The 13,159-nt window shown below is 52.4% G+C and overlaps 1 protein-coding gene across 1 annotated transcript in view; it reads right to left on the reverse strand.

Annotated features, from left to right (window-relative positions):
- Nucleotides 1-12,234, reverse strand: part of CCDC27 (coiled-coil domain containing 27) — a 15,349-nt gene extending 3,115 nt beyond the window's left edge. The window contains exons 1-10 of the mRNA XM_010850207.1: nt 12,049-12,234; nt 11,371-11,503; nt 10,107-10,217; nt 9,421-9,578; nt 4,656-4,835; nt 3,893-3,985; nt 3,193-3,622; nt 2,847-2,977; nt 949-1,026; nt 501-713 (exon numbers count right to left, since the gene is read on the reverse strand). Of these exons, the coding sequence (XP_010848509.1) occupies nt 501-713; nt 949-1,026; nt 2,847-2,977; nt 3,193-3,622; nt 3,893-3,985; nt 4,656-4,835; nt 9,421-9,578; nt 10,107-10,217; nt 11,371-11,503; nt 12,049-12,234 (1,713 nt within the window). The remainder of the gene's footprint in view (nt 1-500; nt 714-948; nt 1,027-2,846; nt 2,978-3,192; nt 3,623-3,892; nt 3,986-4,655; nt 4,836-9,420; nt 9,579-10,106; nt 10,218-11,370; nt 11,504-12,048) is intronic.
- Between the last annotated feature and the right edge of the window lie 925 nt (nt 12,235-13,159).

The raw sequence follows: 13,159 nt of genomic DNA on the forward strand, positions 1-13,159 counted from the left end.
TTGTGTCCAACTCTTAGCGACCCCATGGACTGCAGCCTACCAGGCTCCTCTGTCCATGGGATTTTCCAGGCAAGAGTACTGGAGTGGGGTGCCATTGAGAACAGCACCTGACCCACAGCAAATGCTCTCTAAGTTATAAATAGACAGCATCATTACTACTACTTCTCTCCCACCTCAGACCCTCCCTGGCTGGCCACCATATCCCTGGGTCTCTTTCATAGCACAACTCAAGGGGCTCCTCCATAAACGAAGCCCCTGCACTCAGCTCTTTCCAGCCACTATAGGTGACCAAGACGGCCACACCACACCCTCGCCCCCTCCTCCACCAGTGTTTCTGGACACAGGAAGAGGGGAGCCCAGAGCACTTGGTGCATGGTCCCCAGGGTGGCCGTTCCCAGGGACGGCAGTGGTGGGCAAGGGCCCCAGGCCTTCAGGAGGCAGGAGTTGAGTGTACTCAGGCCTGAGCGCTCTCCAGGGCTGGGATGGGGAGCCGGGCATACCCTGGCCTGGGTGTATTCCAGGGCCTCTCGGGCCTGCTGCTCCGCCTGCTGAATCATCTCGTTCTTTTTCTGCATCTCCTCCTGGAGCTGCTTCCGCCTCTGCAGGTGGTTCTGGCTCTGATTCACCTGGGCCTGGAGCTGGTTGACCTTGTCCTCCAGCTCCGAGATGGTCTGTTCCCGCTTGGACAGTTCACTCTCCAGCTCCGACACTTGCTGGGGGGTGGGGAGCAGTAGGTCCACTTGCCCACCCCTCCTTCCCCCAGAGGCAGCCACCTCTCCCTGAGTTCCTCCAGCCAGCCTGGCTCTGGCTGTGGCCAGCTCCCCAGTGGGTGTCCAGGGCCCCGGATTTACTGAACAGGGTACTGTCTGAAATGAGGGGCCCCCACTCAGCTGACTCTCCTTGCCGCCATCAGGACCTGTGGCTGCCCCCCAGCCACCCCAAGGGCACCTGTCTGAGGAGGAGGTTGTCTTTCTCGATGAGGCCCATCATTTCCTGGTACTTCTTGTCTTCCCGGAGGTTAGAGAACTGCAAGGCAATGGGGGTTTGCTTAGGGGCTGGTGGGGGGAGATAGATGGCTGCCTCCTTGAACCTTCCTCCATGAACCTCAGTAAAATGAAGGGAAGCATCAGAATTTCTGATGAAGGGGGAAGGGGGAATTTCTGATGAAGGTATCAAACACACTTTGGAAGCCGGGAGGCAGACCCAAGGAACCAGACTCCAAAGCCAGCAGCGGGGAAGCTGCAAACAAGCCCAGTCCACAGGTCCCTGGATATCTCAGAAGTGGGGGATGGTGCCAGGCTCTTCTGGACATGGAGGCCGACACAAGGAGGAACATCATATCAGAAATCAGGAGCCTCAGACTCAGCCCTGACCAGGAGATGCCAGGCACCTTCCCGCTTTTCCATCTGTCAGGAGACTGGAGGCCCTGGGGGTTGGCGGGGGGGTGGGGGGTGGGGGAGAAGAGGATCTCTGGCCTGGGAGATGCCAGCAGCTGGACCATTACACTGGGCAAGGAATTCTTCCAGTCTCCCAGATTCCAGGAGAATCTGAGCAAGCCAAGGGGAAGGAGCCAACAACAGGACCATTGAACTAACTTTCCGTTGATGTACCCAAGCACAGTTCTCTGCCATGAAACACAAAATGGTCACCCACAGTTTGAGAGACTCCAGGCACCTCTGACCTTTGAGCAAAATTCTCGAAGGAGTAACAGAAACTGAAAATAGACTTACAAAAGGAGCTTATAGGAAATAGAAACAGCACAAGCAGTCAAATCCCTTAAGTATCTCCCATAACTCTCACTTAAGCTGTTTAGGAGGTCAGAGACATACCGCCATTAAGAAATAAATAATGAGTGTGCTTCTAAATAAAAGGGAGTGGGGAAGGAACATTCAGAGAACAAAAGCAACATCTTAGAAACTAAATGAAACAAAGTTAAAACTCAAGAGGAGGGTTTCCCTGCTGGCTCAGTGGCAAAGAATCTGCCTACATGCAGGGGAGGTGGGTTCAATCCCTGCTCCAGGAAGATCCCACATGCTGGGGAATAATTAAACCTGTGCGCCACAACTACTGAGCCTGTGCTCTGGAGCTTGGGAGCTGCAACTACCGAACCGCATGTGCCCTAGAGCCCGTGCTCCGCAACAAGAGAAGCCACCGCAATGAGAAGCCTGCTCACTGCAATTAGCGAGTAGCTCCTGCTCGATGCAACTAGAGAAAGCCTGTGCAGCAATGAGGACCCAGTGCAGCCGAAAATTAAATAAACAAATAAAATTATTTTTAAAAAACCAGGAAGAGGGCTGATGATAAAGTTAAGGAAATCTAAAAGTAGAACAAAAAGACAAGATAGTGAAAGGAACAGACAGGAAGGAGAAAGGGACCCAAAGAAGAGGTCTGCTGGCTGATTGATGGGGTTGCTGGGAGAGTTCGGAGAAAACAGAGACAGGGACTAAAATCCATGTAAACAGAGAACATTTTCAGAACTGAGTGATACAAGTTTCTAGCCGGCTACTGAGTGCCCAGGACAAATGAGAACAAACCCTTAATAAGGTCTAGCTATGGCAGCTTCCCTGGTGGTTCAGACGGTAAAGAATCTGCCTGCAATGCAGGAGACCCAAATTTCATCCCTGGGTCAGGAAGATTCCCTGGATGAAGGGAATGGCAACCCACTCTAGTACTTTTGCCTGGAGAAGAATTCTATGGACAGAGAAGGCTGGCGGGCTACAGTCCATGGGGTCACTAAGAATCAGACATAACTGAGTGACTATTAGCTCCTGAGTCCAGTGTCTCTGTCAGGGGGTAGGGGCGGGGATGGATGGCACATGTCCCAGCACAGCAGAGGATACCGCTACCTTGTCAGACATGGCCTGCAGCTGTTTTTTCCGCTCCCGCAGCTCCTTCTGCAGCATCTCATTCTCCGTGTTGATTTTCAGCAATTGCGACTCTTGGAATTCCACCTGTCGCTGTAAAGACTTGATGGCTCCTGCATGAGATGAGAGAAAGCAGGGAGGAGGGGGCCAGTCACTGCATCATCCCTAGGGCTCTGCGGAGCTCCAAGCTGAGGGCTGGCTGCCTGCTCCCATCCCAGGGGTCTAGTGCGGCCACCGCATGGTCCCAGCCAAGAGGGACCCAGGGCAAAGTGGGCAGTCCTGGGCATCCTCGCTGTGGGTCCCGCCTTGGCCTCCTCTGGCATTCCACCTGTTGCCAGGGAGTATCTGGTCCTGGTGATCTCAAGCTGGAACTGGAACTCCTGGATCAGCTGCTCATACTCCTCCAGCTGGGCTATCAGCTCCTCCTCAAAGGTGTCGTCCACGAAGCCGGCCCGCCTCCTGGCCGCGGCCTCCTCCTCCTGCAGCTCCTTCTCCTCATCCAGCTCCATCACCTCTTCGTCCTCCTCTTCCTCCACCTCCCCGGCCCCGTACGCATCCCTGTCCTCGTCCTCGTCTTCCTGCGCAGTTACCATGGCCACCGCCTCCTCCTCGATTCTGTTCTCCTGCAGAGTTTCCCTCCTGCTGGCTCTAGCCCTCGCCCCCTTGTCCTCTGCCCTCTTGGCCTGCCCTTCCAGGTACTCTTCCTCCTCGTAGTCGCCTCCTTCCAGCTCCTTGCCTCTGTTGCACTCTTCCTGCAGCTGGGGGAGGGGACGGGATGCTGGACAGGGCTACGGGCACCCCCAGGAGGGAGGCTCAAACCTTCAAGGGGGCATTGGGAGGACAGTGCTGCGGGGCTATTGGCCAGCTCCCCTCGGGTTACATCTCCAGGAGCAGCCCCACCACCCCTCCCCTGCTGTGGCTGAGGGCTCAGCCTGGGTGAGGGCCACCAGGTTAGGACAGCACGTGGGACGCTGTGGCCTGTGCCTCTCCCGGGCAGCCTGGGGGACCGGGCCCCAGCCAGCCCACACCTGCCGCCAGGGCTCCACGTCCTCCTCGTCTCGGAAGGTTCTGAGGGTACTCTGTCTCCCCTGCAGCTTCAGCATAGACTCCAATGGCCGCTCCTGTGAGATGCCCACGGCACCCTCAGGGTTTCAACCTGGGCCTTCAGCTCCCCCAGGGCCCATGTCACTGAGACCTGTCCCCCCAGAAGGGGGCCCACCATTCCCCCCCTGGGGTTGCCCTATCAATGGGCAGGCGGCCGTGCCGTGTAGGTGACGGCCCTGGGGGTACCCCTGGTGAGAGGCCCAGCAGTAACAAGCACACTGTTTTGGAAGAGTCTGGGGGGGCCAACCTCAAACACGCCCGCAGGTCACTGTCCCTCACTGCCCACTCGCTGACAACCCCTGGGAGGCTGGGGAATGGGGGGGACACGGGACCATGCTTTCAGGCTCTCCAGACTCCTGCTGCCTCCCTGCCCACCAGTCCCCCACCATCGGTGTCTGGGTAGCTTTTTCTGGAGGTGTCTAGAGGATCCAGCAGGGGTCTGAAGCCCCCCACCCCCACTTCATATGTGCACCCAGCGTAAACGCAGGCTGTATCCTCAGATGAGAAAGAAACCAGGTCTCAGACCAGGCGATGGCCCCCAGATCCCCACCCCACCCTGCCTCCTCCAGTGCCCACCCCACACCTGGGGTCGAGGGGGACAGCATGCCATGCCTACGTTACAGGCAAGGCCCCGTCCCAGAGCAAGACCAGGCCAGGCTAGTCCATGGAGCGCCTGCCACTGCTCACCCGCAAGACATGGCTGGGCGCGGCCTCCTGGCTCTTGCTCTTCAGGAGGCATTTCAGCTGCTTCCTCAGGGCCTCCCTCTCCTCGTGGAGAGCCAGGATCTCTTCCTCTCTCTTCTGAACCTGTGCTTCCAGCTCCGAGAGGCGTTGGACTTCCTCCCCTAGCGCCAACAGGCACTGGTCCTGAGGAGAAACGGGGCAGCCCAGGGGGCCACTTAGACACTCAGACACCCCTGCCGCACCCTCCCTTGCCCCCCCACCCAGAGCAGCAGCTCCAGGGCCAGGAGGACCCCGTGACCCCAGCCCAAGGTGAGCGGCTTCTTACCTGCAGCCCCCTCCTGCTTAAGGGCCACCCTTGCCCAGGATCTCCTGGCAGCCTCCCCTCCAGGCCCTGGCTCCAGTCAGCGCCCAGGTGTGATTGAAAATAAGTCGCTCAGTCATGTCTGACCCTTTGCGACCCCATGGACTGCAGCCTACCAGGCTCCTCCATCCGTGGGATTTTCCAGGCAAGAATACTGGAGTGGGTTACCATTTCCTTCTCTAGGAGATCTTCCCGACCCAGGGTTTGAACCTAGGTCTCCCAGGTTGTAGGCAGATGCTTTACCATCTGAGCCACACCTACTAACCAGCACTACCTGCCAAAGACTTCCAAGGAGCTTTTCGGAGCTGGGTCTACTGCCTCTCAGAATCTCAAAACCCTAATCATTCCAGCTTGAAGACCAAATAAAGGTGGTTTTGGACAGTCACTGAGAGAATTTGTCATAATCAGAGCTGAACGACTGACAGAAATACAAAGGGGATTCTTCAAGCAAGAGGGAGATGGTCCCATATGGAGTCTGAGGAAAAGATAACTAGGAGGTCGTCCAGATGTCTAAGAATTAAGAGATAGGCTCCCATGGAGCCCATGAGTCAAAGAAGAAGCCACACAAGAAATTAAGAGATATTTTAGACAGAATAATAACAAATACTTGGACGTGGCATGACATGCGGTGAAGCAAAAACTGTGATTAAGGGCAAATTAATAAGCTTCAAATGCAACAATTAGGGGAAGCAATGGAATATCAATGATCTAAGTATCCTTCTCAAGCATTCAGAAAAAGGAACTGAAACTTCATTTAAAGTACATAGCAAGAAGGGAATTTTTAAAAATCAGGGCAAGAATGCATGATATAGGGACTTCCCTGGTGGTCCAGTGGCTAAGACTCAGTGCTCCCAATACAGGGGGCCCAGGTTCCATCCCTGGTTAGGAAGCTAGATCCCCTGTGCCACAACTAAGACCAGGTGCAGCCAAATAAATTAAAAAAAATTTTTTTTAATGAATGAATGACATAGGGAAACAGAGAAAGAAGGGAGGAGAGGAGGATGGAGCAAATCGGCAACATTTTAACATTTGGAGAATCTGGAGGGTATATGGGAATTGTTTACACTATTAAGTTAAAATAGTCATAGAAGGACTGCCCTGGTGGTCCAGTGGTTAAGAATCTGCCTTGCAATGCAGAGGACATTGGTTCAATCCCTGGTTGGGGAACCAAGCTGGCTTAAAACTTAACATTTAAAAATCTAAGATCACGGCATCTGGTCCCATCACTTTACAAATAGAAGAGGTAAAAGTGGAAGAGGTGACAGATTTTATTTTCTTGGGCTCCCAAATCACTGCAGACACTGACTGCAGCCAAGACATTTAAAGACACTTGGTCCTTAGAAGCAAAGCTATGAGAAACCTAGACAGCGAATTAAGAAAGCAAAGACATCACTTTGCCAACAAAGGTCTGTACAGTCAAAGCTATGATTTTTCCAGTAGTCGTGTATGGATGTGAGAGCTGGACCATAAAGAAGGCTGAGCACCAAAGAGTTGATATTTTTGAAATGTGATGCTGGAGAAGACTCTTGAGAGTCTTCTCTTGGACAGCATGGAGGTCAAACCAGTCAATCCTAAATTGACCCTAAATATTCATTGGAAGGACTGATGCTGAAACCCCAATACTTTGGCCACCTAATGTAAAGAGCTAACTCATTAGTAAAGACCCTGATGCTGGGAATCATTGAGGGCAGCAGGAGAAGGGGGTGACAAAGAATGAGATGGTTAGATACCATCAAAAACTCAATGGACATGAACTTGAGAAAACTCTGGGAAATAGTGGAGGACAGAGGAGACTGGTGTGCTGCAGCCCACAGGATCACAAAGAGTCGGATACGATTTAGTGACTGAAAAATAGCAACAAATGTGTCCAGAACAAAAGGAAGTCCTGGAAGGCGTTTCTGGTTTCCAGTGGGGATGCTAACTTTGCAACAGCACATACTTGCTGCTGCAAGTGATGCTGCCTACGACAGGGCCAAGGAAGACAGAGGTGAAAGAAAGAAGACCCTGAGGACATGGTGTGAGCCCCTGGAGACAGCCTAGCCTGCAGTCCTTCCCCTGGAATTCCCCTCCCTGACAGGCCTGCAAAGAGCATCCTTTTATGTATGTCTGTGTTCAGTTCAGTTCACTTACTCAGTCACGCCTGACTCTTCGCGATCCCATAGACTGCAGCACGCCAGGCCTCCCTGTCCATCACCAACTCCAGGAGTTTACTCAAACTCACATCCATTGAGTCAGTGATGCCATCCAACCATCTCATCCTCTGTCATCCCCTTCCCCTCCTGTCTTCAATCTATCCCAGCATTAGGGTCTTTTCAAATGAGTCAGTTCTTTGCATCAGGTGCCCAAAGTATTGCAGCTTCAGCATCAGTCCTTCCAATGAATATTCAGGACTGATTTCTTTTAGGATGGACTGGTTGGATCTCCTTGCAGTCCAAGGGACTCTCAAGAGTCTTCTCCAACACCACAGTTCAAAAGCATCAATTCTTCAGCACTCAGCTTTCTTTATAGTCCAACTCTCACATCCATACATGATCACTGGAAAAACCATAGCTTTGACTAGATGGACATTTATTGGCAAAGTAATGCCTCTGATTTTTAGTAAGCTGTCTAGGTTGGTCATAACTTTTCTTCCAAGGAGCAAATGTCTTTTAATTCCATGGCTTCAGTCACCACCTGCAGTGATTTTGGAGCCCCAAAAAATAAAGTCTCTCACTGTTTTCATTGTTTCCCCATTTATTTGCCATGAAGTGATAGGACCAGATGCCATGATCTTGGTTTTCTGAATGTTGAGCTTTAAGCCAACTTCTTCACTCTCCTCTTTCACTTTCATCAAAAGGCTCTTCAGTTCTTCTTTGCTTTCTGCCATAAGGGTGATGTCATCTGCATATCTGACGTTATTGGTATTTTTCCTGGCAATCTTGATTCCAGCTTGTGCTTCTTCCAGCCCAGCGTTTCTCATGATGTACTCTGCATATAAGTTAAATAAGCAGGGTGACAATATAAAGTCTTGACGTACTCCTTTCCCTATTTGGAACCAGTCTGTTGTTCCATGTCCAGTTCTAACTGTTGCTTCCTGACCTGCATACAGATTTCTCAAGAGGCAGGTAAGGTGGTCCGGTATTCCCATCTCTTGAAGAATTTTCCAGTTTGTTGGAGAAGGGAATGGCAAACCACGTCAGTATTCTTGCCTTGAGAACCCCATGAACAGTATGTCTGTGTAACTCTAATTATATCCTCAGGCTATTTTCCAAAGGTGGGATTGTTGATGGTATCAATGCTTTTTAAATTGTGAAATCTAAAAAATTTTAAAAAACAAATTGTGAAATCTATCATAAAATTAAAGGTACAGTTTCGGGAATAAAGATAAAATGAATACTCATGGACCCATATTATGAGGGCTCACGAGTACCCACTGTGTGCTCATGACAAACCACCCAGCATCTTATGTGACTTATTTCCACAGCTGTTGTTAGTGCTTCATGAGCTTTAAAAAAAAATTTTTTTTGTAAAAACCTGAAACTGACTCTAAGAGACTTTTTACATTGATAAGACTGGTGGAGGGAAAAAGAGAGAAGACAGAGATTAGGGATGTCAGAAACAAAAAACCAGACAATCTTCTTCAGAATCTTCTCCAGACACTGGAAGGATACTGAGAGTCTTGTGCACAGAGTGAGGCTCCTAGATTTGAAAACTGACATGGCTTGGACACTTTCTTAGAAAAATGTAGCTTTCCAAAACTGGAACTGGAAAAGGAAATCTGAATATTTTTTAAAGGAATTAATTAAAAAAACACACACACAAACCCTGTAAGAAATCACCAGGCACAGATGACTTCGATAATGAAATCTTCAGAATTTAATAAAGAAACAACAACATTAGGTGAATTCTTCCAGAGAATCGAAAAAGAAGGAACGCTTCTCAACTTTCATTGTTTTTACTCAGCCAGAAGACTCTGACCCCAAAAGCAAACAAGGGGATGACAAGGCTGGTAAATTACAGGCCAGCCTCTCTCACAAACAAGGATGAAAAAGATGACAGCATGATGAATCAACCCATAGGCAGATCTTTGCCCATCAAGCTGATTGTTATTACTGTGTTAAGGAATACAGTCTCCCAAGTGGAATGACTGGGTTAAAAGCCTATGGATGCTGAGGGTCTTGACACATGGGGCGAAGCTGTGTAGGAGGGGGCAACATCCAGGCCAGCCTAAACTGCTCTCCATGGGGAAGAAGACAGATAGGAATCTGACCTGTAGAAGCCATGAGACAGGTCAGAAGGTCAGTTCAGACTGCACCTGGGACCAGAGACTAGAACAAGAGCCCCGAGGGCCAGGCATCACCTCTGGCAGGACGCACAGCTGGGACAGGAGGACCAGGATCTGTGCCCAGGCTCCATGCCCAGCCATACCTTCTCATGGATGACGGAGAGGTACCAGGGTACCCGCTTCCTTGGGTAGCTCTGTCCCAGGTCGGGGCTGCTGAGGGTCGGGCTCAGCACCTGGGACTCGCTCTTCTTCCGCAGGTAGTTGAACTCACAGGCACTCTTGCTAAGGGGAAGGAGGCAGCCTGTCAAGAGGGAAGGTGGGGGGGGGGGTGGTCAGACCCTTCCTGTGCTGAGCAGCCCTGGATCTTCTGTAACATCCCTCTTTTGAGACTCCCCCAGGAGCCCTTCCCTGTCCAGCTGGGCTCCTCTCCAGCTCCCCGTTCTCCCACACTCGTCTCCACCACCCTCAGCCCAGCCTGAATAAGCGGCATCCGAGCCCCCTTCAGGGTCCCAGAGCTGGAGTCAGGGCAAGATGCTGCCTGTGCACAGGGGGCACTTCTGAAGTGAAGCATACTTCTGGGGGTGGAGTTCATCTCTGGATAAACAGAAGTATGTATCTGTAGGAATGGCGCCTGGGTGTCCCTGTACTCAAGGACAGACGCGTCCCAGGGCCCATGTGAGGAACACCAGGCCAGGCAGGTGGTCCTGGGAAGTCAATTCCATGGGGCACCATAGGAATGGAGGGAACAGGGGCCCTCTGGGCTGGGGTGCCAAGGAGAGAACCCCATGGGCCATACACACCCCCAGTGCCCCGCACGGCCTGCCCTCACCGTCCACCTTCACATCCAAGCCTTGCTGGCTGGAGAGTGGGTTCTCAGCCTCCTTCCAGGTCTCAGAGCCGATGCCTGTGTCTTCAGGCAGAGAGAGGGTTGTGGCTGAACCTGCAGGATGGCAAATGGAGAACAGTTGAGGCCAAGTCTCCCCAAGACCTCTGGGTGGGGACTCGTATTTCCTTCGAAACACTGGGTGGGGTTCAAGGTGCCTTTTCTCAGTGGAAGCACAGGACTGGACTACGAGACCGAATGGAAATGTGATTCTGTCCCCCCTGCCCGCCTGCCATGTCCCCCCAGAACGGATCAGGTGCAACTTAGTCTCTGTAAATCAGTGCCTCTTCCCCAGAGGACGGCCCCTGTCCCTCCTGTAAAACTGTCTCCTCAAAATCTTGCAGAATCCCCTTCACCCCAAGGGTCAGACCCGTGTCCTCTAAGCTGGCACGAATCAGATGGTGGCGAGTGCACTAGGAGCAGTATGTGGGCTCAGCCTTGCACCCAGGATGCTCTGTGTTCCCCCCACCCTCCCTAGACACCCCCACCCTCCTGGTCTTGGAGTGCTGGCTGCTCTCTGAGGCCCCGGCATTGAGAAAGGAAGGCTTAGAGCCTGACAAGTAGGGTGAGACCCCACTTTTGCCTGACTGCCACCTGAGATCCATAGAAAGGACCCCAGCAGCTGGCTGCAGGCACTCAGCCTTAATGTCACCACCTTGAAGATAATGTTGTCTGTCAGAGAACAAAAGGAGCAGCAGAGAACAAAAGGAGCGGGAATCTGGGATGGCGCCTGGCCTGATCAGCGCTAGCGGGTGGCGGCTGAGCACCTTGGTTGCCCTCTCAGAGCCTCTTGGCTGAATCAGAGCACTGTGGGGTTAGACAAGAGGCTGCTGAGGCTCCTTACAGGGCTCGGTCCCCAATGACCCACCTTTGGGCCTATGGACCTCATTACTGAAGCTTCCAGAGTCTTCACCTTCTCCTCCCGTGTCCCAACCCTACTGAATCTTGGTGATTGACAGCCAGAGAAGGTAAGTGGGCTGGGAGACCAATGATACAAATGTGCCCAGTGGAAGGAAGAAGGACCTTCTTTCCTTCCCTTCCCCGAGGCCCAACCCCAGCCTTAGCTGAAAGCCAGTTTCAGAAGCAGCAGCTGCGGCCACTGCACACGCCCCCTCCTCTGGCCACACCCGCAGGCTGTCCTGGACTCCAGCAGGTGGGTTAGCTGGAGTGGGGCTGGGTGTGCACACAGGGCCCTGTCAGATGCACTTACCGTAGTGGGTCATGGACGTCGACCTGGTGCTGAACTGGGGGCAGCCAGGACGTGTGAGGAACTTGCGCCGAAGCTCCTCCATTTCGGACATGAAGCCGCTGTCCTGGGGGCTGGCGTTCTGGTTGAAGTCTCTCTGGGGAGTGGGGAGAATGAGACCAGCAGGAAAGGAGGGACCCAGGAAGCCCTCCACCCCCTCCACCAGTGGAGCTCCAGGGCCTGGCTCTGTGTGCCAACCACGCAGGCTGTCTCCTCCCCTAAAGCTGGCTGCTCGATGAGGGCCGTGGGAGCCCTGCTTTGGAAGTTGCAGTCAGCTGAGCCTAGAGCTGCTGTCCACTTAGCGGGCCCCTGGGGAGTGGGCTGGCTCCCCAGTCTCCCCCCGCCCCCCACCACATGAAGTACCCGCATGAAACTTGCTGCCTGCACTTTCTCTTCCTTATTTTCTCTTCCCCCTTTCCCTCCTTCTTAAAAAGGCCCCTAAGGAAGGCTCAAGACAGACACATCATCTTCTCTCCCAGGCCCCATCCACCCCAAGAATCTCCCCATCACAACCCACCGCCCAAGCTGATTCAGGATGCCCCATCGGCCCTCCACCCTTAAGGCCTTTGATCCAGCAGAGAAGCATGTCATCTCCAGATAATCATGTGTGGCAGGGCCATCCCTGCTCCCGAGACCCCGTACCAGCGTCTTGTAGTAGCGGCAGATGGCCTGAGCCGACTTGCTGAGGGAGCGCTTTTGTTGGCGGAGTTTCCATTCCGGGGGTTGTTCATCCCGGCTGGCCACCTTCCGGAGGACAATCAGGCCCTTTTCTATCAAGTTGGGCACGAGACTTTTCTTCTTGGGCCCGCTGGCTCTGATGGGTAACATTGTGAGCGTGGAGCGAAGGACCAAAGTTGGTCACCTGAAGGATGACTCGGATCAATCCTGTGGGATTTGGGTCTGGAGCTGGGTGCTGAGGGGGTTACAGCCCCAAGCATGGACATGCAGGTCCAAGCACAGGTGGGCAGAAGCCCAGCTTCTCAAGCTCCATGTCCTAAGGGGTCCTGGGAGCAGTGTATGGCATCACAGATGTCTCCATAGAGACGGGGCCTGTCATCTGTCTTAATTTTCTACTGGGAAGGGGAAGAAGAAGCTGCTTCCACTACAATATCAGGATGTTTCAAGCACAGGAAAATGCCCTGACACACTAGCCACCCATTCTCCTGTTTCCCTTTTTTCATCATCCTTAGTATTTCCCCTTATTTAAAAATCTGACACTGCATCAGTGGCTCTGATGTGAAAATTTAACTTTTTCAGTTAAAATCCATACTTTAGACATTATTTCATATATATATATATATTGGCCATACTGCTTGGCATGTAGGACCTTAGTTCCCAGACCTGGGATCAAACCCCCACCTCTGCCTGCTGCCAGCAGGGGCTGGCATATTCCAACTCCCTGAAGGATGGATTGAAAGAATGTAGGCTCAAACTACAGAGAAGGCAATGGCACCCCATTCCAGTACTCTTGCCTGGAAAATCCCATGTATGGAGGAGCCTAATAGGCTGCAGTCCATGGGGTCTTGAAGAGTCAGACACGACTGAGCCACTTTACTTTCACTTTTCACTTTCATGCATTGGAGAAGGAAATGGCAACCCAGTCCAGTGTTCTTGCCTGGAGAATCCCAGGGATGGGGGAGCCTGGTGGGCTGCCGTCTATGGGGTCTCACAGAGTCGGACACGACTGAAGTGACTCAGCAGCAGCAGTTTTTTTAAAAAATTAAGATTAAAAACCACCAATAGTTTGAGGCTA

The sequence above is a fragment of the Bison bison genome, unplaced genomic scaffold (assembly GCF_000754665.1).
Source record: "Bison bison bison isolate TAMUID 2011002044 unplaced genomic scaffold, Bison_UMD1.0 scf7180017864289, whole genome shotgun sequence".
Classification (NCBI taxonomy): Eukaryota; Metazoa; Chordata; class Mammalia; order Artiodactyla; family Bovidae; genus Bison; species Bison bison.